This window comes from Gymnogyps californianus, chromosome 22 (assembly GCF_018139145.2).
Source record: "Gymnogyps californianus isolate 813 chromosome 22, ASM1813914v2, whole genome shotgun sequence".
In the NCBI taxonomy this organism is placed as follows: domain Eukaryota; kingdom Metazoa; phylum Chordata; class Aves; order Accipitriformes; family Cathartidae; genus Gymnogyps; species Gymnogyps californianus.
In genome coordinates this window covers 5127973-5152975 of record NC_059492.1, presented here as the reverse complement: position 1 = coordinate 5152975, position 25003 = coordinate 5127973, and the positions used below count along the sequence as shown (strand labels likewise).

Here is a 25003-nt window from a genome sequence, read left to right as displayed (position 1 = left end):
CTCAGTAGTTCCCGTAGCAGGAGAAGGATGACTGGACAAGTATCAGATCTGTTGTCCACCCTTCTCGTGCTCGGTAGGAGCAGTTCATGCTTTCCGTAGCGTCTCTGGCCAGCAGGACTCGGGGACCGGCCTGCAGAAGGATAACCCCGATTTGCCTTTCTGTGCAGGCTTTGAACGAGGAAATTGTGAACAGGAAGAAGAATGTGGACCAAGCCATTAGAAACGGGCAAGCTCTTCTGAAGCAAACCACAGGTAACGTGAAGATCTGGGCACGTTCTGGTCGATGTGGGGGTCTGGGAAGCCCCCCGTCCTCCGCATGGTCTTTCCTGGGAAGTCCATGCTCTGCAGTGATACGTTGTTCAGGGGAGGCTGTTCTCCCTCAGGTCTAATTTCCTTTGGGATACTCCCAAAGGAGTTGTTTTGCATCCAGACCTGGATGCCGAGCCACAAGCACTCCAGCTTAGTAAATCCCGAGTACCAACCTTGCAGCTTCGTGAGCGGGTGATTCCCACCGTCGGGGTGGTGATGCTCAGCGCTGAGCAGCCCTGCAACGCAAGGGAGGGCTTTCTCATTGCATCCAGCTGCTAAATCACATGGAAAGAGGTTAAAAATACACCCAGCCCTTTCCTAATATTGCTTTCCCATACCGAGCAGTTGTTGCTGTTGCCACGTGGGTGTGAGTTTATGTTTATGAGTGGGAAGAAAGGTCGGGGCGATGCATTTCCTTCAGATGTGGTCTGTTCGGAGCAGATGTACAGACCTCTGTCCTTGTGGGAGCCGTGTAGCAGGAAGAGGGATTACAAAGAATTTGGCTTGAAGTTTCTTGTCCTCTTGGAAATAGCAGTAAAGCGTGAACTGGACCTTTTTTCTTGGAACTGTGACATGTTAGTTGAGAACTGAGTTGTGGTGCTTGTTGAGAATTGAGTTGTGGTTGGGGCTTGTGGCAAAGCCAGGCTTTGCAGCACGCTTCCATCCTGTTCCAGGGAGGAGGTGGACGTTACGCTGGCTGGTAGAAAATGTCAGCTCTACAAGTAGCTTCCTGGCTGTAAAGTTGCACTGATATAAAGAAAAGTGAGACTGAAATTAGGTGTTTAAAATGGGGGGGAACAGGGCAGGTGGCTGCTTAAACCTTCCTGCAGCCCCCCCGGCCCAGCATCATTTGCCCCTGGCTGCTGTCTCGCAGGGGAGGAGGTGCTGCTGATCCAGGAGAAGCTGGATGGAATTAAGACCCGCTATTCGGACATCACCGCTGCCAGCTCCAAGGCGCTGCGCACGCTGGAGCAGGCTCGGCAGCTGGCCACCAAGTTCCAGTCCACGCACGAGGAGCTCACCAGCTGGATGAGCACGGTGGAGGAAGAGCTGGCTTCCAGCGGGGGCCAGTCCCCCACCGGCGAGCAGATCCCCCAGTTCCAGCAGAGGCAAAAGGTGGGGGCTGGCAGAGCAGCACCCGGGGGACGGGGACGCGAGGGTGGGAGCCGGCGGGGGTTTGCTCGCTGTTTTGAGAGGCCGGGGAGGAGGTGGAGAGGGCTGTCACCTGCAGAGCACTGGGAAGGACACATGTCCATGGGTGCCTTCCACAGGAGCTGAAGAAGGAGGTGATGGAGCGCAGGCTCGTCCTGGACACGGTGAATGAGGTGAGCCGAGCTCTCTTGGAGCTGGTTCCCTGGCGAGCCCGTGAAGGGCTGGATAAACTCGTGTCGGACACCAACGAGCGCTACAAGCTGGTCAGCGACACCATCAAGCAGAGGGTGGAAGAAATCGATGCTGCTATTCAGAGGTCTCAACAGGTAATTTAATAACCCCGCCGGAGGCTGACGGGTTTTCTGGGGAGAGCGGGAGCGAGTGGCTCGGCACCACTCCAGCCCGTGCAGCGCGATGGCGGCAGGAGGGATAGCAAGCACAGCCCAACAGGAGGGCCAAATCCCATCAGGAATGCCAAGAAATGAACCGGCCCCACCAGCGGCGTGTGGCAGCGGGGCTGGTTTCTGACCCGTCCCGTTGTGTGTGGTTTGTTTAGGATAACTCCGGTGCAGCACCGTGTTATCCCGCCTGTGGGTTTTTGCCTGCGTGGGTGATATAAATGGTGTAAAACCGATGACAGGTGACTTTCAGGCCTGGAAAAACGTCATCCCCTGTTGTGATAGCACGGGGATTTGTTCCAGGCGAATAGTTCTCTCAAAAAAGGCTTGTTCTGCACAGACTGGAGGCTGTGGAGCGCTGTGAATAACTGCCCTCGCTGGCTTTGAGCACTGACTCCACGAAGCTGAACGTGCGAGCAAAATGATCGTGTTAAATAGAGGCGTCCCTTTCCCTGTGGGCAGGGAGGGTGTAGAGAAAGGTGGCTGCTCCGACGTGCCCTGCTGTGCTGGGTGCCTGTGTTGCAGTGATGCTCTGTGCCCCGAAACGAGCTGCAGGAGCCACCGGCCGTGGGACAGCGGCTGCCACTCCTCTCGGAGGGGAACGTGGAGTCAGAAACCTGTGTCCACCCCAATGTCCCTTTCTCCTCTCCGCGCGCCTGGCCGAGGCGTTTGTCCCCCACGTCCCGCTGGGTCCCCCCACGTCTCCCACCGGCCCCAACTTGCCGTGTGCTCTGTCCCTGCTGCCCATCGCTAACCTGCGCTGCCTGTCCTCTCCCGTGTGCCAGTACGAGCAGGCGGCTGACGCGGAGCTGGCCTGGGTGGCCGAGACCAAGCGGAAGCTGATGGCTCTCGGTCCCATCCGCCTAGAGCAAGACCAGACGACGGCTCAGCTGCAGGTGCAGAAGGTACGTGCGGAGTCGCTGCTGGGGGGGGGGACACGGGGTGGGATGCGGTTTGGGTGACGGGCTGGGGTTTGGGGTGGCAGCTTTACCCTGGGGTTGGTAGTGCTGAGCCCAGAGCACCAGGAGAGATGCAACACTTGTTCTTGGTAAGTAAAAGGAAAAAAAAAGAGGGAGAAACAGGATTTGGAGAAATGAAGTGTTTGGCTTCTAAAGGAAAAAGCCTCCTGGCCGTTTGGAGGAGCCGAAACCTTTGCACGGCCGTTTAGGGCTGGCTGGATGCTCTTGCCTGGACTCCTCTCGAGAGAGCCGCTCCTTTCGAAGGCTTTTCTTGTGGCCGCCGGAGCAAGCTCTGCCTGGGTCTTGCAGGCGTTGGCAGCGGGAAGGGTTTAGAGAAATGTATATATTGATTAATGAGGGTGCTTTTACATTTGCTTTTTGCTCATTGTTCCTTGCAGTGGGGGACTCCTCGTTTCCCTCCCGGCAGCCAGACGTGGAACAAAGAGACGCTGGGGTTTTTTTATATCTTTGAGATGAGCTCATGCCTGAAAGAACGTGCACTTTAAATAAACGGCCCTTTTCTTCCCTTACCAGCCTTGGCAATCAGAGCAGTGTACAGGCTTATTGGATTTAAAGAAAAAAAACCAACAAAACTGAAAAATAAGACATTGTTGTAAGGGAGGGGAACTGAACCGTCGAGCATTAAGTTAAATTGAGCTCAGCTTGGCTTCCCGCTGTTAATCGCGTGGACCTTGGGAATGGTAAAGTTATTGGTAGATGCAGTTCTGGAGAGCATCGTTTCGGGGGGGGTAACGTGTTCGCTAACGAATGGATGCTGGAGCTTTTCATCCGGTGAGGACCCCGGGTGTGGAAGTGGACTGATGCCCCATTTCAGGAGCTGTTTTCAGGCCTTTGAAAGAGAGAGGTTGACGTAGATGAGTCATGAGAAAAACATGCAGTAATCTGCATTTCAGCCAGATTTTCAGTGTGCCGCAGGACACTTGTGCTGAGTTGTGCGTGGTCTCTGTGGTGCTGAGTTGTGCGTGGTCTCTGTGGCGCTGAGCTCTGCTGCCTGCTACAGCTGGCGCAGGCAGGAGGGTCCCGTGGATGGGCTGGGGGGAGAGCTTGGGCTCGGCTCTGATTTCTTTCCTTTCTTCGGATGTTTCCTTTCCGTAGGCTTTTTCCATCGACATTATTCGGCACAAAGACTCTATGGATGAACTGTTCAGCCAGCGCAATGAGATCTTTGGGACGTGTGGGGAGGAACAAAAAGCTGTTCTCCAGGTGAACCTCCCTCTGCTATTTACTGTGACGGGGGAGACGGAGAGGGGAGAGAGGCGAATGCTCAGCTCTTGCACAGGCTGAAGTAGTTTAAAATTACTCCATCTTTAGTAATTCCCACCAGCGTTAGCAGAAATCTCTTTACGTTTATTACTCTCCTTTATTGCATATTTTTATTGCAGTGTTTGGGGATGGGGGGGGGGGGACAGCGGAGATTTCTGAGGCTGCTTTAATTGGAATTACAGCTTGCACGCGTGGAAGGCCACCAAAGGCACCTCCTGCTCTTCCAGCTCGCAGCGTGCAGCTGGCGCTTTTCCTGGGCCCTTTTGCATCCCTCGCTATAACTCTCCTCCCTCTTTTTTTTTTAGGAGAAAACCGAGTCCCTGGTGCAACAGTACGAAGCCGTGAGCCAGCTCAACTCGGAGCGCTACGCTCGCTTGGAGCGTGCCCAGGTCCTGGTCAACCAGTTCTGGGAGACCTATGAGGAGCTGAACCCGTGGATCGAGGAGACGCAAGCCCTCATCTCCCAGCTGCCCCCTCCGGCCATCGATCACGAGCAGCTCAAACAGCAGCAGGAGGACATGAGGGTAAGAGGACGCAGCGTTTGCATCTCCTGCGCCATCGGTTCTTCTACCTTAAACGGAGGCACAACGCTCGCAGGGGCGAGAGCGCCTTTTTTCTGAAGTTTTCTGACTTTTTATTCCCCCCCCCCAATTCTCTTCTTATTGGGGATCCTGCCTGTGTAATACGAGTGTGCCGGGAGTGTACCATGTGGAAATCACTAGTTACGTTGGAGCACGTCTTATTAAAATACAGATTGCACCCAAGGGAGCCTGGCTACTTTCAGATCTCCTGCCTGATTGTGGCAGGGAAAACCACTCCGTGCTTTTAGGGCAGAGAGCTGCAAAGCGAGTTTTCTCAGTGGTGTCCCCCGTGGGGCTGTGGGGAGGGTCAGGAGCCGGCCGTGCTGGGGAAGGACCCGTGCCGGGCGGTGTGCCGGCGCGTGCAGAGCCGTAGCCATGTTAGGAAGAGCTGAGTGCCATGTGCTTGGCAGATGCTGGGTCAAGAAATCCACGGTGTGAGTTCACTACCAGATACGATCGCTGCTCTTGGAGTGTTGCGCGGAAAAAATACGCAGTGGCTTTCAATAGATTTCTAAACAAATGTTGGGGTTTTTTTTTCCTCTATTCCCTAGCAACTGAGAGAGTCCATTGCTGAACATAAGCCTCATATTGATAAGCTGCTGAAAATCGGACCGCAGCTCAAGGACCTCAACCCCGAGGAAGGGGAGATGGTGCAGAAAAAATACTCGACGGCTGAGGCCATGTATGCCAAAATCAAGGAGGAGGTGTGTCAGCGGGCTCTCGCACTTGACGAAGCCGTCTCGCAGTCCACCCAGGTACGCTGAGGTGCAAAGGAGCCGAGTCTTCTCGTCACAGTCCCCTGGGGAAGCCACGTGCTTTGAAATGCGGTTTTATTCTGAGTGTTACAATTGTAAAACCCTTTATAAGGCACAACGTGGTCAGACACCTCCAGGGTGGTTTCCTGCTGCTCAGCGCTGGCTGCGAAAGCAGAGAAGGCATTTGAATCTTGACATAGTAAATAGGGTAATAAATTTTTACAACCTCAATAATGATGCTCGTTCAAAGGGGCTGTTTTGGCATCCACCCAGGGTTGGAAGGGCCCGGAGAGCCTCTTGAAAGAGCTTGGGGAGATAAGTTTCATTTCTGATAAGCTGCGTGTGCGGTGAACGGCCACGGGATCCTTTGTATGGGAGAGTTAACGGTCGTGTCCAGGGTCTGGGCATCTCCTGAGAAGGTTGGTGACTGCAGGAGCAGAGATATGTAGGTGCTAAAGTCCGGAAAGGGGGTGAAGAGTTTCTGCCGCTGAGGGTTTGTGACCCCTAGTTATGTTTCATTTCACCCCGTGTTACCGTAGCGCAGTTGGTTTTTTGTCATGTCTGGGTGTTTATTTTTTTTAATTCCTGTATTGTGTAGTCACTTCTCTTGGTTTGCACTTGTATTAACTCCGAGTTTTTCCCCCCACACCCCCCTCCCGTCTCATCTCTCACTCCCATTGTGGAATGTGTTATCTGTGTGTGTTGCTGCCTGTGCCCGTCCTCCCCACATGGTCCCATTTCATTCTTGTGTTGACTGCGCCCCACCATTGCAGATTACGGAGGTAAGCCCCACCACCACAGTGTTCCTTTACACTCTTTCTTTGGGCTGATTGTATTTTACACCCGGACTTTTATTTCTGGTCCGTGCACAGCTCAGCAGAACATGCTTAAAAATTAACTCTGGGGGCCTGAAATCATGTTTCTGAGATGGCTTTCGTTGCATTGCCGCCTGGTCTCAGCCGTGGCCAGCTTCCGCTGGGAATGCTTCCTGCAAAGCAGAGGTTTTGCTTTCAGAGCGGTTTTCACTGATGCACAGAGCTTTCTGCTCTAGCTGGGCTTGCCAGTTTGCTCCTGCTTGTTGGCTGAGCCAGCGTGCCCCTGATCAACTTTGCACCAAGAGCCCATCTCCTCTCTGCTGTTAGAGCCTGGGACTTGGCGAACACCAACACTGGTGTCCTGCAAAGAGCCACCAGAGCTGGCAGCCAGAGTGCAGAGCTGTCCTTCTCACCAGCAGAGGTGGTTTGGGATCTTTAAGGCCAAAGTTGACTTTTCTTTTAAAAAAAAAAAACAAAACCAAAAAACCCAAACCAATAAACCCTGCTAGATCCCCTTCCTCTCTCACTCTTGGCTTTCTGGTTCTGCTTTTGTTGAAGCCTCAGCTCCACGGCAGCTCGCTCCTCCCCGTGCGCATGCAGCCTTCCACCATCTCCCGCTGACCCTGCCGGGGTGGTTTTCTTGCTGGCGTTGCACCAAGCGGAGATTTCCGTCAGCACCAAACACGGGCGCTTTTCCAGCAGCGTCTTTGCGCGGATGCTCAAACAACCGGGCTTGGGTTTTCTTGCCATGCTGCCCGTCCGCAAGAAGCAGGACGGCGGTCAAAAATGTGAATTTTGTAGGGTTGAATCCGGTGACAAATCGCTGCCGTGTTTGGTTCACAGTTGCCTGTGCCGGCTCTGTGAGTCTCTATGGCTGACGTATGGTTTGAGCTGGTGCAGCCTGGGGCTGTTGGCAGCAGAGGAAAGCAGAGGCAGGTGTGAACAGGAGGCTGCAGGTTTAATTGCTGTTGCAGGCAATGTTTGTCCTCTCCGAGAGGCCGCTGGGTGCAGCGCTAAGGGCTGTTGCACACGCAGGGAGCAATGCGGCGTTGCTTAATCTCATCTCGCCTGCCCTAATGGACTTGCTCTTCTCCAGTTCCACGATAAGATCGAGCCCATGCTGGAGACGCTGGAGACCCTCTCCTCCCGCCTACGCATGCCGCCCCTCATCCCCGCCGAGGTCGATAAGATCCGGGAGTGCATCAGCGAGAACAAAAACGCCACGGTGGAGCTGGAGAAGCTGCAGCCCTCCTTCGAGGCTCTGAAACGCCGTGGGGAAGAGCTGATCGGCCGATCGCAGGGAACGGACAAGGACCTGGCGGCAAAAGGTATCTCCGGGTGGATTTAGCAGGAGGTGCTGGCTGGGCTGGTAGCAGTGCTCAGCTTCTCCTACCCCAACCGTGGCTCCATCACTGTTGGGGAGGGTTTGGTGTCCCAGGGGTGTATTTCAGAGGGTCTCCTGGCCTTAGGAGGAAGGATGAGTCCTCTGCACGCACATATCTGGTGCCTGCTTCCATCTGGGGCAGACAGGGTGGTATCAGCCAGAGGAGAAAGAAGTATTTGTGGCGGCTCAGGCAGAGCTTTCAGCTCAGCCGAGCTGAGCCGTCACCCTGAGCTGGTCTCTTGTGGCAACCGTTGGTGGCCCCTGTGAAATGATTTGTTGGTGTCGATTCAGCATCTAATGGAGGGAGAGAACATCCCCAGCACAAAAAGACCTGTCAGCACGATTGGCGCTAATGGGCACCTTTCTTGGCAGCTCAACAGCCAGCTCATGGACTGAGTGAGCGTAGACTTCACGCTAGAGGTGGCCAGAACAGAGGTTCGTTGGAGGAGAGTGTGTGGGCAAATTTGCCCTGAGCTTGCCTGCACATAAATAAAGGCTTTATTTCTGCAAGCTAGAGTTTCTCACGTCCCTCAGTATCTCTCAGAGTTAATGCTCTGATAGTCCTGGTCATCTTTAATTCCCACTTGAATATTCTCCTGGCTGTTTCTAAGTGGAAGGTGCTTGCAAAATGCTTTTGAGTTGTGAAAAGGTTTCCTTCTTCACTGAATGTTTTCATTCCCTTCCTCAGTAATCCAGGATAAGTTGGATCAGATGGTCTTCTTCTGGGAAGACATCAAAGCTCGGGCAGAGGAACGTGAAATGAAGTTCCTTGATGTCCTGGAGCTTGCAGAGAAGTTCTGGTACGACATGGCAGCCCTCCTGACTACCATCAAAGACACGCAGGACATCGTTCACGACCTGGAGAGCCCAGGCATTGACCCGTCCATCATCAAGCAGCAGGTGGAAGCGGCAGAGGTGAGGACCATGGGACGGTACCTCTGTCTGGAGCTTGTCTGCACCCAGCTTGTAAGCTAAATTGGGACGGATCTTAGATAGGAGCATGGCCAGAAGTGGTTGTAAAACAGCTTTGTAGGCAGTCAGTCGGATTGTGAAATGTTATTTCCATTGCGATTTGGAACTGCAAGGAAGAAACCAGAAGTGTATTTCACGTATCCCTCCCCACCACCACCACCCCCTGTTCCAGACAAGGAAATGATGCTTAAATCACTTTATCTGCTACTGTTTTGGGAAGCTTATCAAGCGTCTGGTCAGAGTTGTGTGCCCACTTGTTTTGAGTGATGTAGAAGTTTGCACGGTTCTGCTCCCAGTCTGAGTCGAAGGCATCTGAGTGCTGTCTAGCGTGGGAAGTGTATATTTAGATTTTGGTTAGACCGGAGATAAGTGTGAAGCTGGATGGGCTTGAATCTGTGTGGTGTTGGTTTTTTCAAAGAAGTGGTGAAATCCACTTCAGGTGGATTTGATTTGACTTGGACCGTGGGGAGCAGGGATGTTTCTTTATGCTTTGCAAAGTTTGTCCTTGCTGTTTCCCTTTTATAACCATTCTGACTTTGGTTTGCAACTTTTTGAGTCTCAAAAACTAATCCCTATATTGACAAAATACTCCTGTAAACAGTACATCTCCTGTAAACAACATCTTCGGCCAGGCAGTTCAGGCACCCGTCAAGCTAAATACAGATGTTCTTATTTTAGCTCCCCCAACCCCTGCGCACAGCAGCATTGCCACTGTGGCCAGAGGTGGGAGCAGGCGAGGTTGGTGGTGGCCACGCTGGTGAGCAGGACGGCCACGGGCTCGCTGTGTCCTGGGGTCTGGCGTCGCGCTGTCGGCCAGGGTACGGGACCCCAGAGCAGGAAGGACTCTCCGTGCTTTAGCCCTCCTGTTCCTGGGGCAATTTTGGAAGAGCGTTTAATAATAACCATTTTTCTTTTGTCGCTGTGTTATGCGCAGACTATTAAAGAGGAGACGGACGGCTTGCATGAAGAGCTGGAGTTCATCCGACTCCTTGGAACTGATTTAATTTTTGCCTGTGGCGAAACTGAGAAACCAGAGGTGAAAAAGAGCATTGATGAGGTAGGAAAAGCAGCAGCCTCTCCTTCAGATAAAATCAGGTAGGAGCAAGTGGGAGCTCCGGTAGAAGAGCCTAACGAATTTTGTGGGCAATCTTGTGTTCCGCAGATGAACAACGCGTGGGAAAATCTAAACAAAACGTGGAAGGAGAGGCTTGAAAAGCTTGAAGAAGCCATGCAGTCGGCTGTGCAATACCAAGATACACTTCAAGTAAGAGGCAGGGCTGTTTGTGTGGGGTGGGTAGACCTTGGGAACACCACTGCGAATCCTCTCCCTGGAGTTGTACTGGGATTTGCACTAATGCAAAGCAGAAAACATCTCCTGGGCGAGTGTTTACAGCCTCTGATAGAGCCTGAGCTCGACAACCAGCTCCAAGGAAGAGCAGATATTTGATCGCATTTGTCTTCCCAAATCTGTCTTCGTTTCTGCACGAAGCAGCAGGATGAGCCTGGCTGCTGTCAGGTCCTTATGCTGGAAGCAGGAGAGGGAAGGAAAGAGCTTGGCAAAAGCGAATGCTGGCCAAGCAGGCATCTCTGCCCCGAAAGAAAAAAGTTTCATGGTTGCAGGGCGAGGGAGGCATCAGCCCCGTTTCCCCGACCAGCTGCGAGGGGAACACGCTTTGCCATTCCCTTTGCTAACGACGTCTGCACTCCTTTCAGGCCATGTTTGACTGGCTGGATAACGCCGTGATCAAACTCTGCAACATGTCTCCTGTCGGCACGGACCTCAACACAGTTAAGGAGCAAATGAACGAGATGAAGGTACGCGGGCGGAGTGGGACCGGTTCTCCGGTGCTTGCTTTGCATCGCAGAGCTCGCGCTCCAGTGATTCATTTTGTTCTGGTTTTTGTCCTGCTTGTTTTGGCAGGAGTTTAAAATGGAGGTTTACCAGCAGCAGATTGAGATGGAAAAGCTTAATCACCAAGGTGAACTGATGCTAAAAAAAGCTACAGATGAGACAGACAGAGACATCATAAAGGAACCACTGACAGAGCTGAAACATCTCTGGGAGAATTTGGGCGAGAAAATTGCTCACAGACAGGTAGAGGGAAGATCTGGGCTCTCACAAGTGCGGGGTTGAAACTCGCTGGGATGCTCCTCCTCCTTCCCGACTTAAACTTTCCTTTTCCTTCCCTGTCCTTGCCCAGCATAAGTTAGAAGCCGCTCTCCTGGCACTCGGCCAGTTCCAGCACGCATTGGCGGAGCTGATGGCCTGGCTGACCCACACCGAGGAGCTTCTTGACGCGCAAAAACCCATCAATGGAGACCCAAAAGTCATCGAGGTTGAACTCGCAAAGCACCACGTGAGTACTCCCACTCCAGGTCCATTTTTAGTCGACTCGCGTTGCAGGATTTTATTTCTGATGAAGGGTTTGAGTTGGTTCGAGTCCACGGGAGCATGCAGGAATTAACAGGGGGTTTGAGAGAGGTGTCCAACGTTTGCCCAACACATCTTGGTGTAGGTGCTGAAGAACGACGTCCTGGCCCACCAAGCGACCGTAGAGACGGTGAACAAAGCGGGCAACGAGCTGCTGGAGTCGAGTGCAGGGGACGATGCGAGCAGCCTGCGAAACCGCCTGGAGAAACTGAACTCCTGCTGGGAGTCGGTGCTGCAGAAGACGGAGGAGAGGGAGCAGCAGCTGCAGTCCACGCTCCAGCAGGTCGGGGAGACGCGTCGGGGGTACCCCCCTGTGCCGTGGATCGCTGCTGAGGGTCCTCTTCCCCCTTCGCTTTGGGGGGGCAATGAAGGGGGAAAGAGTTAGAGAGACACTGGGATTTTTTTAATGCCAGTTTTTCACGTAACTCTTAGTCCTGGAGTGGTTTGGTGCCTGCCCAGAAGCACGGCAGGGACCTGGCTCACCCGCGTGGTTAAGGATATACCATGTATACCCCTCCTTAATGCACTGCTGGTGCATCCAGCTCTGCCTCTTTATCTGGTTTCGAAGCAAACGCAGCGTTAACCCTGGCGCGTGATCAATGGTGGCTGATGTCATCTGATCCGTGGCCGATAATATGTTCCCGAACAGGCCCAGGGTTTCCATGGTGAGATTGAAGACTTCCTCCTGTGGCTAACGAGGATGGAGAGCCAATTGTCGGCATCAAAACCCACAGGAGGTCTGCCAGAAACTGCCCGGGAACAACTGAATGCCCACATGGTAATTTCTTAGGAGAGATTTTTAATGCTTTTAGTTCAGCAAGCTCCTGTCTGTCAAATATCAGCATCAAAACTTCTCCCTTCTGCATCTGATGGGAAGAAGAGTCCTTCTCTGGTCTCTTCTTACAGATAATTTTTCACTTGATGCCTGGGACAAGCATCACGATGCTTTAACCACCTTTCTCTGCTCAAAGTGACACACTGCTGTCACTTTGCCGCCTGCCCTGAACCTAATTTTCTCATCACCCGGAGTTGCGGCAAGCCGTGGCCCCTCTCTGAGCTCTTCCTTTTGTCATAACGCTTCGGTGATGCCTCCCTTGCAGGAGCTGTACAGCCAGCTCAAAGCCAAGGAGGACGTCTACAGTCAGCTGCTGGCCAAGGGGCGACTGATGCTGCTGAACCGCGACGACTCTGGCTCTGGCTCGAAGACGGAGCAGAGCGTAGCGCTGCTGGAGCAGAAATGGTGTCTGGTCAGCACCAAGATGGAGGAGAGAAAGGTAGTGTTGGGGGAGAGATGCCGTCCACCCGTGAGCTGGTCTGACAGCAGTTGCTCCCTGCTTTGCTGCTCCGCTTTCCTGGGAGGGATGGAGCCGGTCAGGGCTGGAGAGGAGGGCTTGGGGGTTGGTTTTTTTTTCTTTTTTTTTTTTTTTTTTTTAGACAACCTCTCTCTTGGTTGCGCAGGTTGAGTTTGTCTTTCAGATGGTGCTGTCTGAGCGTCAAGCTGTTATTGTTTTTTTCTAGATAGTCGTCAGAGTTGGTTAAATCACACGGAAAATGAGAGTAAAATTGCATTTTGGGTTAATTTAGAGGAGAGGTGGGAAGAAACCTCCCGCGGCTCTGAAAGGCAGGCTTTGTTGGTCCTCTGCGAGACAGCAGGCCAAATCCTCCTCCGAGCTGACTCCATCCTAGGCTTTTGGCCGGTGATGAGATAAAACAAGGGACGCGGTGGCCTCAGCCCAGAATAAATTTGCGGTGCTGCAGCTGTTGCCATCGAAATATCATCCACCTCATTTACCGAGCCGCTCTCCCTATGGCGATCCCTTTCTCGGGAAGCTGAGGGTGACGCAGCTGCTTGTGTGCCGACGAAGGTCTCCCCTTTCAGGGGCGATTCTTGTTTTGAAAGAAAGCGGTGGCTTTCACTGAAACCCCCTCCCCTTGGTAAACAAGTCGCGTTCCCGGGCCGAGGCGATGAGGTTCCTGTTAGAGGGACGTTTCGGCAGGGACACAAAGGCTGCCTCTGTCTGCGAAACTGCAGATCGTGAGCTCTCGCCCTCTGTGTTGTATTTTTTTTCACCCCCCCTCCCTTTCTCCCTCTCCGCTGCGGCAGGCGAAGCTGGAGGAGGCACTGGCCCTGGCCACGGACTTCCAGAACTCCCTCCAGGACTTCATCAACTGGCTCACGCTGGCCGAGCAGAGCCTGAACATCGCACCCCCGGCCAGCCTTATCCTCAATGCCGTGCTGGCCCAGATCGACGAGCACAAGGTACCGGTGCCGCGAGCACCCAACGGCTCCCCGGGATGGAGGGAGCAAGGGTGGCACCTCATCTCCCCTGCGCCCACGGGCTGCTCGCAGGCACGTCCAGCTCCCCTTACAGACAGAAGGACGTCTTTGCTGTTTGCAGGTGTTCGCCAATGAGGTGAACGCTCATCGGGATCGGATCATCGAGCTGGATCAAACCGGGAACCAGCTGAAGTTTCTCAGTCAAAAGCAGGATGTGGTGTTGATCAAGAACCTGCTGGTGAGCGTCCAGGCCCGCTGGGAGAAGGTCGTCCAGCGCTCGGTGGAGCGGGGACGGGCTCTTGATGATGCCAGGAAACGAGCCAAGCAGGTGAGAAACGTGGGAAGGGTGCGACAGACCCCGAGGTATGGCCAGCCTTGGAGGGCAGGAGGTCCCAAGACCAGAAGGGGACTGGGGACACCACCAGTGTTAAGTTTCAGACTTACTCCTGTTTCTTTGCAGTTCCACGAAGCTTGGAAGAAACTGATTGATTGGCTGGAGGATGCAGAGAATCACCTGGACTCGGAGCTGGAGATTTCCAACGATCCTGACAAAATCAAGCTCCAGCTCTCCAAACACAAGGTAGAGCTTTGCCAAAGCAAGACTGGTGCTGGACGCTGGGTGGAAGGGTGCTTCATCGGGGGGGGAGCAGGGCAACATCTCCTTTGCCGTCAGGACAGGGGAAAGGCATGTCCACGCCTACCACTGCCATGGAAAATGTTCAGCTGGGGTCTTCACGAGCACCATGTATCTTCAGCGAGCCGAGGCCAGGCTTTCTGAAGCAGTTTTGTTTTCTCTCTGGTTCCCAGGAGTTCCAGAAGACGCTGGGGGGGAAGCAGCCTGTCTACGACACCACCATCAGGACAGGCAGAGCCCTCAAAGAAAAAGCCTTGCTTCCAGATGACACTCAAAAGCTGGACAATTTACTGGGAGAAGTCCGGGATAAGTGGGACACAGTATGCGGCAAATCTGTGGAAAGGTAAGTCCGGCCCCAGCGTTGTACCAACAGCGCTTGCTTGCCAAGGACTCTTATCAAAGGGGAGAGCAGAGGAGAGGAGGCGATTTCATGGGGGTGTTTGGAGGAGGTCACTGGGACATGACAAAAGGAGGTGAGTTTGTTCATGGAAGTTCACAGGGATGTTTGTTTTTCAGGCAGCACAAGCTGGAAGAAGCCCTCTTGTTCTCTGGCCAGTTCATGGATGCGCTGCAGGCCTTGGTGGACTGGCTCTACAAGGTGGAACCCCAGTTAGCTGAAGACCAGCCTGTCCATGGTGACCTGGATCTGGTCATGAACCTGATGGATGCTCACAAGGTGAGAGCACCTTTTCCAGCTCTTCTGTGAGACATGAGTGGGGCTTGTCTTCCCCAAGAGCCAAAGAACAGAGGAGCCAGAGTTGATGCCTTGCTGCAGAGCTGCATGTGTCACTGCTTTGCTGTGCCGCAGTGGACAAGGAGGGCAAAACCAGGGCGAACAAGTGGGAGGAAACTTTTACGTTACTGGGAAGGTTACAGGAGCTGGAGCTCTGTTCTTCCAAGATGCTATCAGTCAGATCTGTTGAGGATTTAGGTTTGAAAAGGTGGCTGAATTTATAGTCCTCTATAAACTTTGGTCTTGGCAGTTCTCTCCAGTGTGTCTTGGAGACTGGCGCTTCTGGGTTTGGATTAGGTCATACGTTGAAATCCCTGGACGGGGCTTGGGCATCCATTCAAGACAGCTGCTGTGTTGCAGCCTGAGCAGCGGCTAGAGCTTGCCTGCTCCAGGTCACGACCGCTCCTGCCAGGGTGGAAGGTTGGGGCTGCTGCCCACGTGTACCTACACCGAAACGCGCTCAGGAGCTGCAGCTATTTCAGATGTGCCCCCCTGTTGTTTTCCCCGCACGTGAAACAACCCACTGGCACTGACTAGCCCTGCTCGGCTTCTGTTCTCTCTCCCTCCAGGTCTTCCAGAAGGAGCTGGGGAAGCGCACGGGGACAGTCCAGGTGCTCAAGCGCTCCGGCCGGGAGCTCATCGAGAACAGCCGGGATGACACGACCTGGGTGAAGGTGCAGCTGCAGGAGCTGAGCAACCGGTGGGACACAGTGTGCAAGCTGTCCGTGTCCAAACAAACCCGCCTGGAACAGGCCTTGAAGCAGGTGAGCAGAACGCTACGGGTGGAAATGGTCCTGGAGTGCTTTGCCGGGGCTGCAGGTTTGTGCCAGGAAGTCAACGCAAACCTCAGAGAAGAAGTTTTGCCCAGTGACTGATCTTCTGGCCAAGCAGGACACCCCAGCCCTGCAGCAGTGAGAACTGCAAAGCAGTGGGTTGGTGTCAGTTACCTACTTATTCTTTTCCCCAAAGAAGAGCCAATAAAGGCTGATGTGAAAAGGGAGGATGAAAAGATCTCGCTGATGTGCACAGCAGGAATAGAGCGGTGATCAGAGACTGTCCAGGCTGGTGTTTGCTAATGTCCAGTGCAAGAGAGAGACCTAGATTGAAGCTGGGGCGGGAAAAGGTCAAAGGCTCTTAAGTAGTTTTTATGTCAAGTAGGCAATTTACAGAATAAACTGCCCAGGTGCCAAATTGGTCAGAATACAGGTAGTTGTGCTGTTTTTAAAAACATTTAGTTCTTCAGTGCAGCTGATGCCGAGGGGAGGGAGGTGCCTGGCCGCTGTGGGACGCGTCTGCTGGTGCTGTACAAACCCAGGCCAACAGACAGGGCGCTTGTCCCCTATTTTTTTATTTGTTTTTTAAAGTCCCTTTCAGCCCTTTGTCTCTCCAGCTCTCAGCAGTGAATGGAGCGGCCCGTTTCGGGAGGAGGAGGGCTAACGGCTATGCTTTTGTTGCCGCAGGCAGAGGAGTTCAGGACGGCCGTGCACATGCTGCTGGAGTGGCTCTCGGAGGCAGAGCAGTCCCTGCGCTTTCGGGGAGCGCTTCCCGACGACGCCGAGGCGTTGCAGACCCTCATTGACGCGCACAAGGTAGCGGGGAGCTCTGAAACGCAACCCGAGCAAAATTTATGGGGGAGAATATTGCAAAATAATTCATTTGGGCCTTTCAGGAGTTCATGAAGAAAGTGGAGGAGAAGAGAGTGGACGTGAACGCGGCGGTGGGCATGGGGGAGGTCATCCTGGCCGCCTGCCACCCCGACTGCATCACCACGATCAAACACTGGATCACCATCATCCGAGCCAGGTTTGAGGAGGTGAGTCCACCAGGCTTTGTTCCAGGCTGATGGTGGGAGGCGGTGGTGGGCCCCGCCACCGGGGATGGCCACGTGGTGTTGGTTCCTGCCCCGGGTTTCCCACGCTGGGCTGACAGTCGTCTCTGCGTTTCCAACAGGTTCTCACGTGGGCGAAGCAGCACCAGCAGAGACTGGAGTCTGCGCTTTCCGAGCTGGTGGCGAACGCAGAGCTTCTGGAAGAGCTCCTGGCTTGGATCCAGTGGGCTGAGACAACCCTGATCCAGCGGGACCAGGAGCCCATGCCACAAAATATCGATCAGGTCAAAGCCCTCATCTCCGAACACCAGGTGAGCCCAGTGCCGAACGCAGCGGGCACTCGGGACAGGGGCAGGGTTGGTTGTTTTTTTTCCTGCCCCTCCATGGAGGAGGCATTGAGTTCTCTTGGAAGTCCCTATTAAAACAGCGTGTGACCTAACTGGAGCTGTCACCTGGGGGCAAAGCCAGCCCAGGGGATCAACTCCAGCGTTCGCAGATCCAAGCCAGCGCTGTGCAATAGCTTGAGCACAAGCCCCCATCGCCGCTGCTTAATACTCCCATCTCCTCTATGGGCTTGGCATGTCCCAGCGAGGATCTGGAGCAACAGGAGACCAAAAACATGTTGAAACTGCAAAAGTTCTCTTGTCCCTTCTGTATTTTGACAGTCCTTTATGGAGGAGATGACACGGAAACAGCCAGACGTGGACCGGGTCACGAAGACGTACAAGAGGAAAGCTACTGAGCCCCCCCACGGGCCTTTCATCGAGAAGTCCCGCAGCAACAGTACGTCTCCGCTCGATAGGCAGCTTTCGGTGAAACGTGCTACGATGGGAGGAAATGAAACGCATAGGAAACTAATTAACTTTGATTATCAATTAACAAGGCATCCTGCATTGACAGCCACCAGGAAGGCGGTTGAAACTTGTCAGGAGGGGAAAATCCAGGTGGCATTTGCCAAAACACCCGTGCTGGGGTGTGCTGCGCCTGGGGAAGCTTGTGCTGTCACTGCTCTTCTCTTTCTCTCTGCAGTTGCTTTGTGATGAGGTTTTGGGGTCTTTTTTTATGTTGTTTCTTGAAGCCAGAGTCCAATGTGAATTCCCAAGTGCAAAGGGAGCGCCGGGGAGGGTTGGGTGTAGTGCCGTCCGTCACCCCGTCCTCCTACCTGGGGACGCTGCATCCCTTCGGAGAGCAGCCAGCAAGGCTATGGGAGGTTTTCCATTTGAAAAATAAAACATATTTCATTGCCGCTCTTTCCTGGACCGTTCAGGCTTGCTGAACCCATCAACACCACCTCAAACAACGCCTTTTCTCCCTTTTTCCAGGAAAATCCTTGAGTCAGGCCACTCCCCCCAGCATGCCCATTATCTCCCAGTCAGAAACAAAGAACCCGCGGATAAACCAGCTCTCGGCCCGCTGGCAGCAGGTCTGGCTGCTGGCGCTGGAGCGGCAGCGGAAACTCAACGATGCCCTGGACAGACTGGAGGAGGTAATGGCCACCGGCCACTCTGGGCAGGGGGGGGAGCGGTGCTGGGAGCTGCTTGCCGGAGAGGTGCGAGAAGCATTTTAAATCAGCGCTGCCTCTTGAATTGCCCAGCTCTTGCAGACGGTTACTGCTGCCTTTCTGAAAATGCCAAAAGAAAAAGAAAAAAATAACTCCTAAAATGTTAAGGCTGAAAACTACCTTCTGTAATTAACTGCACGTTAATGAACTGCTTTGTGCCCCTGCAGTCGGTATCTGTGGAGGTAATGACAGCCAGGCCTGCTTTACTCCTAGTCATTAGTTTAACAATTACTGTCTATATCTTTTCCAAACATCTAATGTAATTTTTGTTTTTATTTATGCTTAACAAAGCAGCTATGCCCAGAAGTGAGTGTTTTTGTTTTTTGTTGCTTTTGCTGTAGGTCAGTTCAGTTTATACGTATTAATGTTTTTTCTTTGTTGCTTTTAACTCCAAGAATGTTTAGAGACAAAAAAAAAAAGCGCTAAAAATTGTTGCATTACCTTGCTGTGAGCTGCTTGAGCTGCTGGGGTCGTGGGAGTCCTTTCGGGGGGGATACAAAGGGTGTTAGTTTAAATTGGAGGGTGAGTGGCTCGTCTGAGGCTGGTGGCAGAGCTGCAGGGCCAGGGTTTGCAGAGCTGAGATGTGCCCCAGCCGCTGTCTTACCTGGAAGATGAGCAAGAAATCCCTTCTCAGCTGCTTAGAGGGAAAGGGAGAGGGGAGACACATGCCCAAAATGGTGCTAGCCATGGGTATTCCTCCTAGGCAGAGCCTGGCGAGTCGTTAGGCGAAATCCGGGGTGAGGAAGCATCCCCAAATGCCCGAGCAGAGACGGGGGGGGGGGGGGGGGGTGTGTGTGTCTGTGTGCAAGTAGCTGACATCTCTGCATATGTGTCCGTATACCAGCGTGGGGGATGCTGCATCCCGTGTCGATGGTTCCGTGATGCGCAGTCCCCGTGGTGGCTGTCGGCTACTCTGTGTGTCCTTCTGTTCTGGAAAGTCGATTTGAGCGGCCGCCTCATTAACGGGGGTCGTCTGGATAAACCCAGATAAACCTTCCCGGGAGGGCGGGCAGTGAGTGTTAGCATCTGGAGCTCGGGCACGGGCTCACCTGAAGGCTGGTGTTTGAGGGTGCTGTAGAGCCGGGGGTGCTGCTCCTTCGGGGATTTCCCCCGCTGACTCTCACGGGTTTCCTTCCAGTTGAAGGAGTTTGCAAACTTCGACTTCGATGTCTGGCGGAAGAAGTATATGCGCTGGATGAACCACAAGAAATCCCGCGTCATGGACTTCTTCCGGCGCATTGACAAAGACCAAGATGGGAAGATCACCCGGCAGGAGTTTATCGATGGCATCCTGGCCTCTAGTAAGTCCCCGCCTGCCTGAAACGAGCTCGGAAAATGTCCACCTCGGTGTGACAAGGTTGTCACTGCTCGAGGACTGAGATGCAGACCATGCTCCGGCATCCCTGGCTCTGATGAGTGAGGTCCTTGCATCGGTTGCTCATTTCTCTCTCCTTCCAGAATTCCCCACCACGAAGCTGGAGATGACCGCGGTGGCTGACATCTTTGACCGTGACGGCGACGGCTACATCGATTACTATGAGTTTGTGGCTGCTCTCCATCCCAACAAGGATGCCTACCGCCCCACCACTGATGCCGACAAGATTGAAGATGAGGTAAAGCACCGAAAGAGATGGGTGCTCAGGGGTGTTGGGGTGGTTCAGGCTGCAGGTTGGCAGTGGGGAAGACAAAAAGGAGGAAAAAAAAAAGGATTGTGGTGGTGCTAAGCCAAAATAATTGGCTGGTACTGACAGTACCTACCCTGTTTTTGAAGGAAAGGCTGCTTAGGTCTGTTTTTTACCCAAGCAGTGCCTTGTATTGGGGGACACTCCCAAAATCCTGGTCCCTTACCTCTCTTGTTGGTGATGGCAGGTCACCAGGCAAGTGGCCCAGTGCAAGTGTGCCAAGAGATTTCAAGTGGAGCAGATCGGCGAGAACAAATACCGGGTAAGGCAGAGGGGGCCAAACACTGCCCCGCTGGCACAAATCCTGCTCCCCCTTCCCACCCGGGGTGTGGGGATCACCGACGGGGTGCCCAGCCTGGCGCAGGGGGACCCCCCCCTGGGCTCCCCGGGGCGAGATGGAGACCTCGTCCTCCGGCACGCCGGCTCCCGGCAGAGGTGGCTGGGCTGTGTTTGCCCAGCGCCGTCCTCGGCCCCAGGGCGTTCCCCGAATCAGGAGAGCATAAAAGTGGCCCTGTTCTGGGGCAGCCGGCCCGCCGGCCCCATGAAACACTGCATTCACTCCGCCGGCAGCCGCCCTTGAAGTTTTCCTCGTGGATGAGTGTACCTTACGCCTGTGTTTTTCTTAGCTCGCTCCCGAAGAAGGGAGAATAATTTCCTTAAAGAATCTCTTTGTAACGAGCTCGCTGTTTATGTTTCAAATCGTTCACCGAGGTGAACTGGTGAAACGAGCTGGCAGCAGAGCTGCCCGCTTTCCTGCCCGCTGTTTTCGGGGCTGATGCTCCGGCTAGGAGGAGCCGAGCCGCAGCGCTCGCCCCCCTCCCGGCTGCACTGGCCCCAGGCTCCCCGAGTTTCTACCTTACACCCAAATAGCATAAACCCCACAGATTTCTAACTACCTGCAGTTAACAGTTTTCATGATTATTGCACTGTTAATCCCATAAATGTTTTTCTTGTTTTTCTTTCCCCTCCTCTTCCTCTCGACTTTCCTCTCCCCGTCCCCCCCATCCCCTCTCCCTCCACAACTCCTCTCCCTCCATAGTTCTTCCTCGGCAATCAGGTACAGTTTGCCTTGCGATGCTGTCTCTCACCTCTTTTTTTTTTTTTTTTTTTCCCCTTTTTTTTAACAAATGTAGCTTTGTGTGTCCATGATGCTGCTCTGTCCTTTGTTGCTGTGGGAGGATGTGATCTGTGAGCGGTGCTCAGCAGAGCCTGGTACAGAGGAGTGCCTGAGCTGGGAGGGTCACCTGAAAAAAAGACTGCATTGGGCAGAAAAAAGGGAGAAATTCAATGGAAAAAGCAGGATTTGTCAAAGATGGAGAGCTTTTTCTCTCCGTGGCTCCTTTCTTGGATGTGTTGGGGATGTTGATGGTAACCAGTGGCAAATCACGGCACCCTGCGGCAGGGAGCACTGAGATACAGACGGGCTCGTGCCCGGGACTGTCCTCCTTTGGGGAACGGCCAGCCCGGATGAAATCACGGGGGTACAACTACCTGAACGAGGGCTGTACCAGGCTCTGGGTGGGTTTGGATCGCGATCACCATGGAATGAGAATGCCGAGTCCACCCCTTTTAATCCCGTAGGTAACGATAACTAAACCCTCATCCCTGCTACACCCACTGAGTAACTCCTAACTGGAGCAAGGCTCGCAAAACCTGCATGTATCCCCCTTACTCTCATGACCTGAGATGAGCGGTGCAGCGTGCGTGAGTGCCGGCTGGTTCGGGGGGCAGAGCTCTTCTTTTTAACGGGACTGGAGCATCACATGCCATTATGATGTGCCCACTGGCCCCACTCGAATAGAAAAGCATATTTTTCATGTGGCGTGATGGTGCCCTACCAAAAACATACCCAAAAAGAAACAGACTTGGATGTCGGAAGTGGACAGATCCATGAGAGCTCTGGCTTTAATTTAGGCAGTGATTATAGAAACATTTCCAACAGCAAAAGAAAAAATAATGTAAATGTGGCAGTGGAAATGAGAATTGACTTGTCCCTGGTTTTCCCTGGTGCAGAACTAGCTCTTGAAGGACACCTTACGTAGAGCCCGCAGAGAGAGAAGGCAGCTCCCCTGCCCTCCTCCCTGCCTGCGGGCACCATGGCCATGCCGAGCGCGGCTGCGGCAGCTCTTTCACTGCCGCGTTGGGGCGAGCACGTCTTGGTAGGACCCTCGAGCAGGGAGACCCACCAGTGCACGGTCCAGGGTCCCATGTCCCTGCGGGAAGGAGGGTCAGAGGTGCTGTTACCTCCTGCCCCTCTGCCTGCCGTGACCCATCTCAGTGTGGCTTTGCACTCTCTGTTTTCATTTAATCTCTTGGTTTTTGCGTTCTTATCCACCCAGGGAAAATGTTGCTGCTTTTTTTTTTTCTTTTTTTCTTTTTTTTTAATCATTCTGAAGATGGTCTTGCTTTCAAAGGCTGGTTCCCCTGTCTCTCATCACAGCAGGTGCTCTGTAGACCTGGATGCAGAGCTGCTACATCCAAGCCAGCCTCCCGGTGTCCCGCACCGGCTCTGCCACCTGCCCGATGCAGAAGGCAACCAAGAGCCTGGGCTTGGCTGTCCAGGAGATTTAGGGAGCTTTGACAGACACATGCTTCTGATTCAGGGTGCACTTGTTTGATATTGCAGGTGTTTAAAATCACTAATGAACATTGCAATCACTAATCAACATTGCTGCGGGATTCCTGCCTGGATTCCCATCACTCTGCACTCACCGAAACATCCTCACTGGGCGATCTCTGCGGCGGGGGCTTTCTGGCTGTGGTGGGGTCAAGTCTGAGGCTCAGTGAAATCCCTGGACTTCAGACTTGATGATAAGAGGTTTCTCACTGAGCGGTGACGCAGCACTGCTTGCCTTGCTGATTCACCGGCACTCAGTGATCTGAATCGGCCGGCTCTTTTCCACGTGGGCTGCACCAGGAGGGTCATTGCATTGCCAGCCCCTATTTCCTTCACAAGAAAAGGAAAAACCACCATTCTGGCTGAGAAAACCCATCCAAAGACCAAATTCCAAAATCTCATTTGCTGCTCTAAAAAATTCCCTCTTTCCAGCTTTAAAGGATTTGGATAGTTGCATCACCTTAAAACCACGCAGCAGAAAAACTCCTGTAAATTGGTCCTAGCCTGCAGTTATTCCAGGAGAACCTATCTGGAGAAACCTTAAAGTATTCAATAGATCAATAAAAGCCTTTGGTGCAGCCTGCTGTGGGAAGGAGCCGAGCGTCCCTTGTTGTGTCGCCCTTGTCTGAACTGTTTCTCGGCTCCACAGTTCGGCGATTCCCAGCAGCTGCGGCTGGTCCGTATCCTGCGGAGCACGGTCATGGTTCGCGTCGGTGGAGGATGGATGGCCCTGGATGAATTTTTAGTGAAGAATGATCCTTGCAGAGGTAAGGCAATTCCTGGGTTTTATACAACTGGTGTCTTCTCGCCCAGTAAGGGGACTTTGAGAACTTGTCTGCTGTGACTGTGAATGACCAGATGGTACCAGAGTGGGTCTGGGTTATCCAAATAACAGACAGGAGCTGGAGAAAACAGATCCAAAGCAAACCGCAGAACTTAAAATCACGACATTTGGCGATACCACAGCAAATCTCACAGCGTGTAGCCAGGTGTCTTGGGAGGAGAAGAGGGAAGGGTTGTGTTTCTTGTTTTTAAGACCCCAGCGAGCGGAGCTGCATTGCCGTGCTGGGGGTCTCAGCTTCTCTTTGAAGCGGTCGGTGCGTACGTGTGACCCTGTGGGTGATGGAGTAAGCTTCATAAAGGTGACCTGAAAGAATTCAAAAGGTTCAAAGCCAGGAGATGGTAAAATCCTGGTCTGAGAGACGCTGGGGAGAAGATGCTCCGGCCCAGGATCTGTGAACCCACGGCACTGCCGCACCGGGCTGTGGCCACGGGGCACTGACGGTCCAGGCTCGTCCTGGTGAATTAGGAGACATTTCTCCCATGACTTTGAACTACTTAATTTCTCTCTGATGTATTTCTAATACAAGTTTTCTCAGTTCATTTGTTGTCTTTAGAGCAGTGGCATAAGGAACTGATTTGGAAACCCTGAGCTGTGCGGGACCATGCACCTTAAATACCTGTTTGCAGCGAGAGCTGCCGATGGTGCTGAGTCTTTTTCTAGTGCCTTAAAATTAACTTTCTTCCCCCAGCTCTGCCCGTGAGGCTGGAAACATGGCCCCCCTTCTTTTTTCTGGATTGCCACGTGCCAGATTTGAGCTGTAAAAGGGGGCTGCATTTAGACGTCGTTGTCCGTGCGGCTGTTCAGGGCTGGGTTGGATTTCTTTGGGGGATTTTGAGCACCTCATCCTGCTGTAAGTGTGTCAATAAGCGTCACCTTGCACAAATGTGTCCCAGGGATTGACCAGCCTGGCAGTGAAACAAAAAAGATGTTTCAGTTCAGCATTAATGCAGGAAAATTCAAGTGCAAGAAGCTCCTGGACGAACCGAGCTTAAGGAAGACACAGCAGCACATTAGAAGGGAAGAACCACCTAGATCTTGGGTTTTTAGGGCTGAGCAGTGTTTGCTGGAGCCCGTTTGGTGGGACACATTTGAAAGCAACTGTTGGGATAATGCAGACCAAGGTCACGTACCGTTGGCACGGCGAACTGGGGTCACCTCCTTTCCAAAACCTTCAGTCTTGAGGTTTTATCGTGGTCAGAGCTGTTGGGCTGAAAGCGATGCCCTGCTGTGACCGGCCGAGAGCCGTGACCAGGGGACAGAGAAAAATTAGCAAGGGGGCTGGCCAGGAATGAAACGCATCAAGGCTGCGTATTTTGGAGAGCTTAGGTCTGTACTCCGTATGTCCCTGTCTCACTGGGGTCTCTGAGATGTTAATTGCTTCGGATATGTCTTCTTCAAGCTGCTGCCTGACCGTTCCTTGCTCCTGCTGTCCGACGGCTGTTGCTGAAAGCAGCATGATTTACAGCGTGTATCGCTTGCTTCGGGGAACCTTCAGGGTTTTCCTGCTCCTCCGGCCTCCCCCGTTCATGCTTTGCAGCAGATGTTTTACAGTGCTGACATCAAGGTTATTTCCATCCCTTGGTTATCTCAGCGTGGTGCTTCCCTTCTGGAATTGCTTTCTTGGCTTTCTGGTCCATAATGCATCGACTCTAAAATTGCTCCCGTGTCCCGTAAGGCTCGGTGCATGCCCTTGCTCTCTGTTCAAACACCGTGAGCATGAAACACGTTAGCACGTGTCAGCTGGCCGGGGAGCTGAAGTCCACAGACTTTCTCCCTGCTTGGCTGC

At 53.3% G+C, this 25003-nt stretch overlaps 1 protein-coding gene across 1 annotated transcript in view; it reads left to right on the top strand.

Moving 5' to 3' along the window:
- MACF1 (microtubule actin crosslinking factor 1) overlaps window positions 1-25003 on the top strand; it is a 118235-nt gene that overhangs the window by 87775 nt on the left and 5457 nt on the right. The window contains exons 64-96 of the mRNA XM_050909736.1: window positions 168-252; window positions 1184-1425; window positions 1581-1787; window positions 2645-2764; window positions 3935-4042; window positions 4408-4626; window positions 5235-5438; window positions 7350-7581; window positions 8326-8552; window positions 9544-9666; window positions 9772-9873; window positions 10323-10424; window positions 10531-10704; window positions 10811-10966; window positions 11126-11323; window positions 11690-11818; window positions 12141-12314; window positions 13145-13300; window positions 13440-13646; window positions 13779-13898; window positions 14126-14295; window positions 14469-14628; window positions 15255-15449; window positions 16146-16274; window positions 16355-16498; window positions 16636-16824; window positions 17179-17296; window positions 17836-17999; window positions 19213-19375; window positions 19533-19687; window positions 19944-20018; window positions 20796-20813; window positions 23023-23140. Of these exons, the coding sequence (XP_050765693.1) occupies window positions 168-252; window positions 1184-1425; window positions 1581-1787; window positions 2645-2764; window positions 3935-4042; window positions 4408-4626; window positions 5235-5438; window positions 7350-7581; window positions 8326-8552; window positions 9544-9666; window positions 9772-9873; window positions 10323-10424; window positions 10531-10704; window positions 10811-10966; window positions 11126-11323; window positions 11690-11818; window positions 12141-12314; window positions 13145-13300; window positions 13440-13646; window positions 13779-13898; window positions 14126-14295; window positions 14469-14628; window positions 15255-15449; window positions 16146-16274; window positions 16355-16498; window positions 16636-16824; window positions 17179-17296; window positions 17836-17999; window positions 19213-19375; window positions 19533-19687; window positions 19944-20018; window positions 20796-20813; window positions 23023-23140 (5083 nt within the window). The remainder of the gene's footprint in view (window positions 1-167; window positions 253-1183; window positions 1426-1580; window positions 1788-2644; window positions 2765-3934; window positions 4043-4407; window positions 4627-5234; window positions 5439-7349; window positions 7582-8325; window positions 8553-9543; window positions 9667-9771; window positions 9874-10322; window positions 10425-10530; window positions 10705-10810; window positions 10967-11125; window positions 11324-11689; window positions 11819-12140; window positions 12315-13144; window positions 13301-13439; window positions 13647-13778; window positions 13899-14125; window positions 14296-14468; window positions 14629-15254; window positions 15450-16145; window positions 16275-16354; window positions 16499-16635; window positions 16825-17178; window positions 17297-17835; window positions 18000-19212; window positions 19376-19532; window positions 19688-19943; window positions 20019-20795; window positions 20814-23022; window positions 23141-25003) is intronic.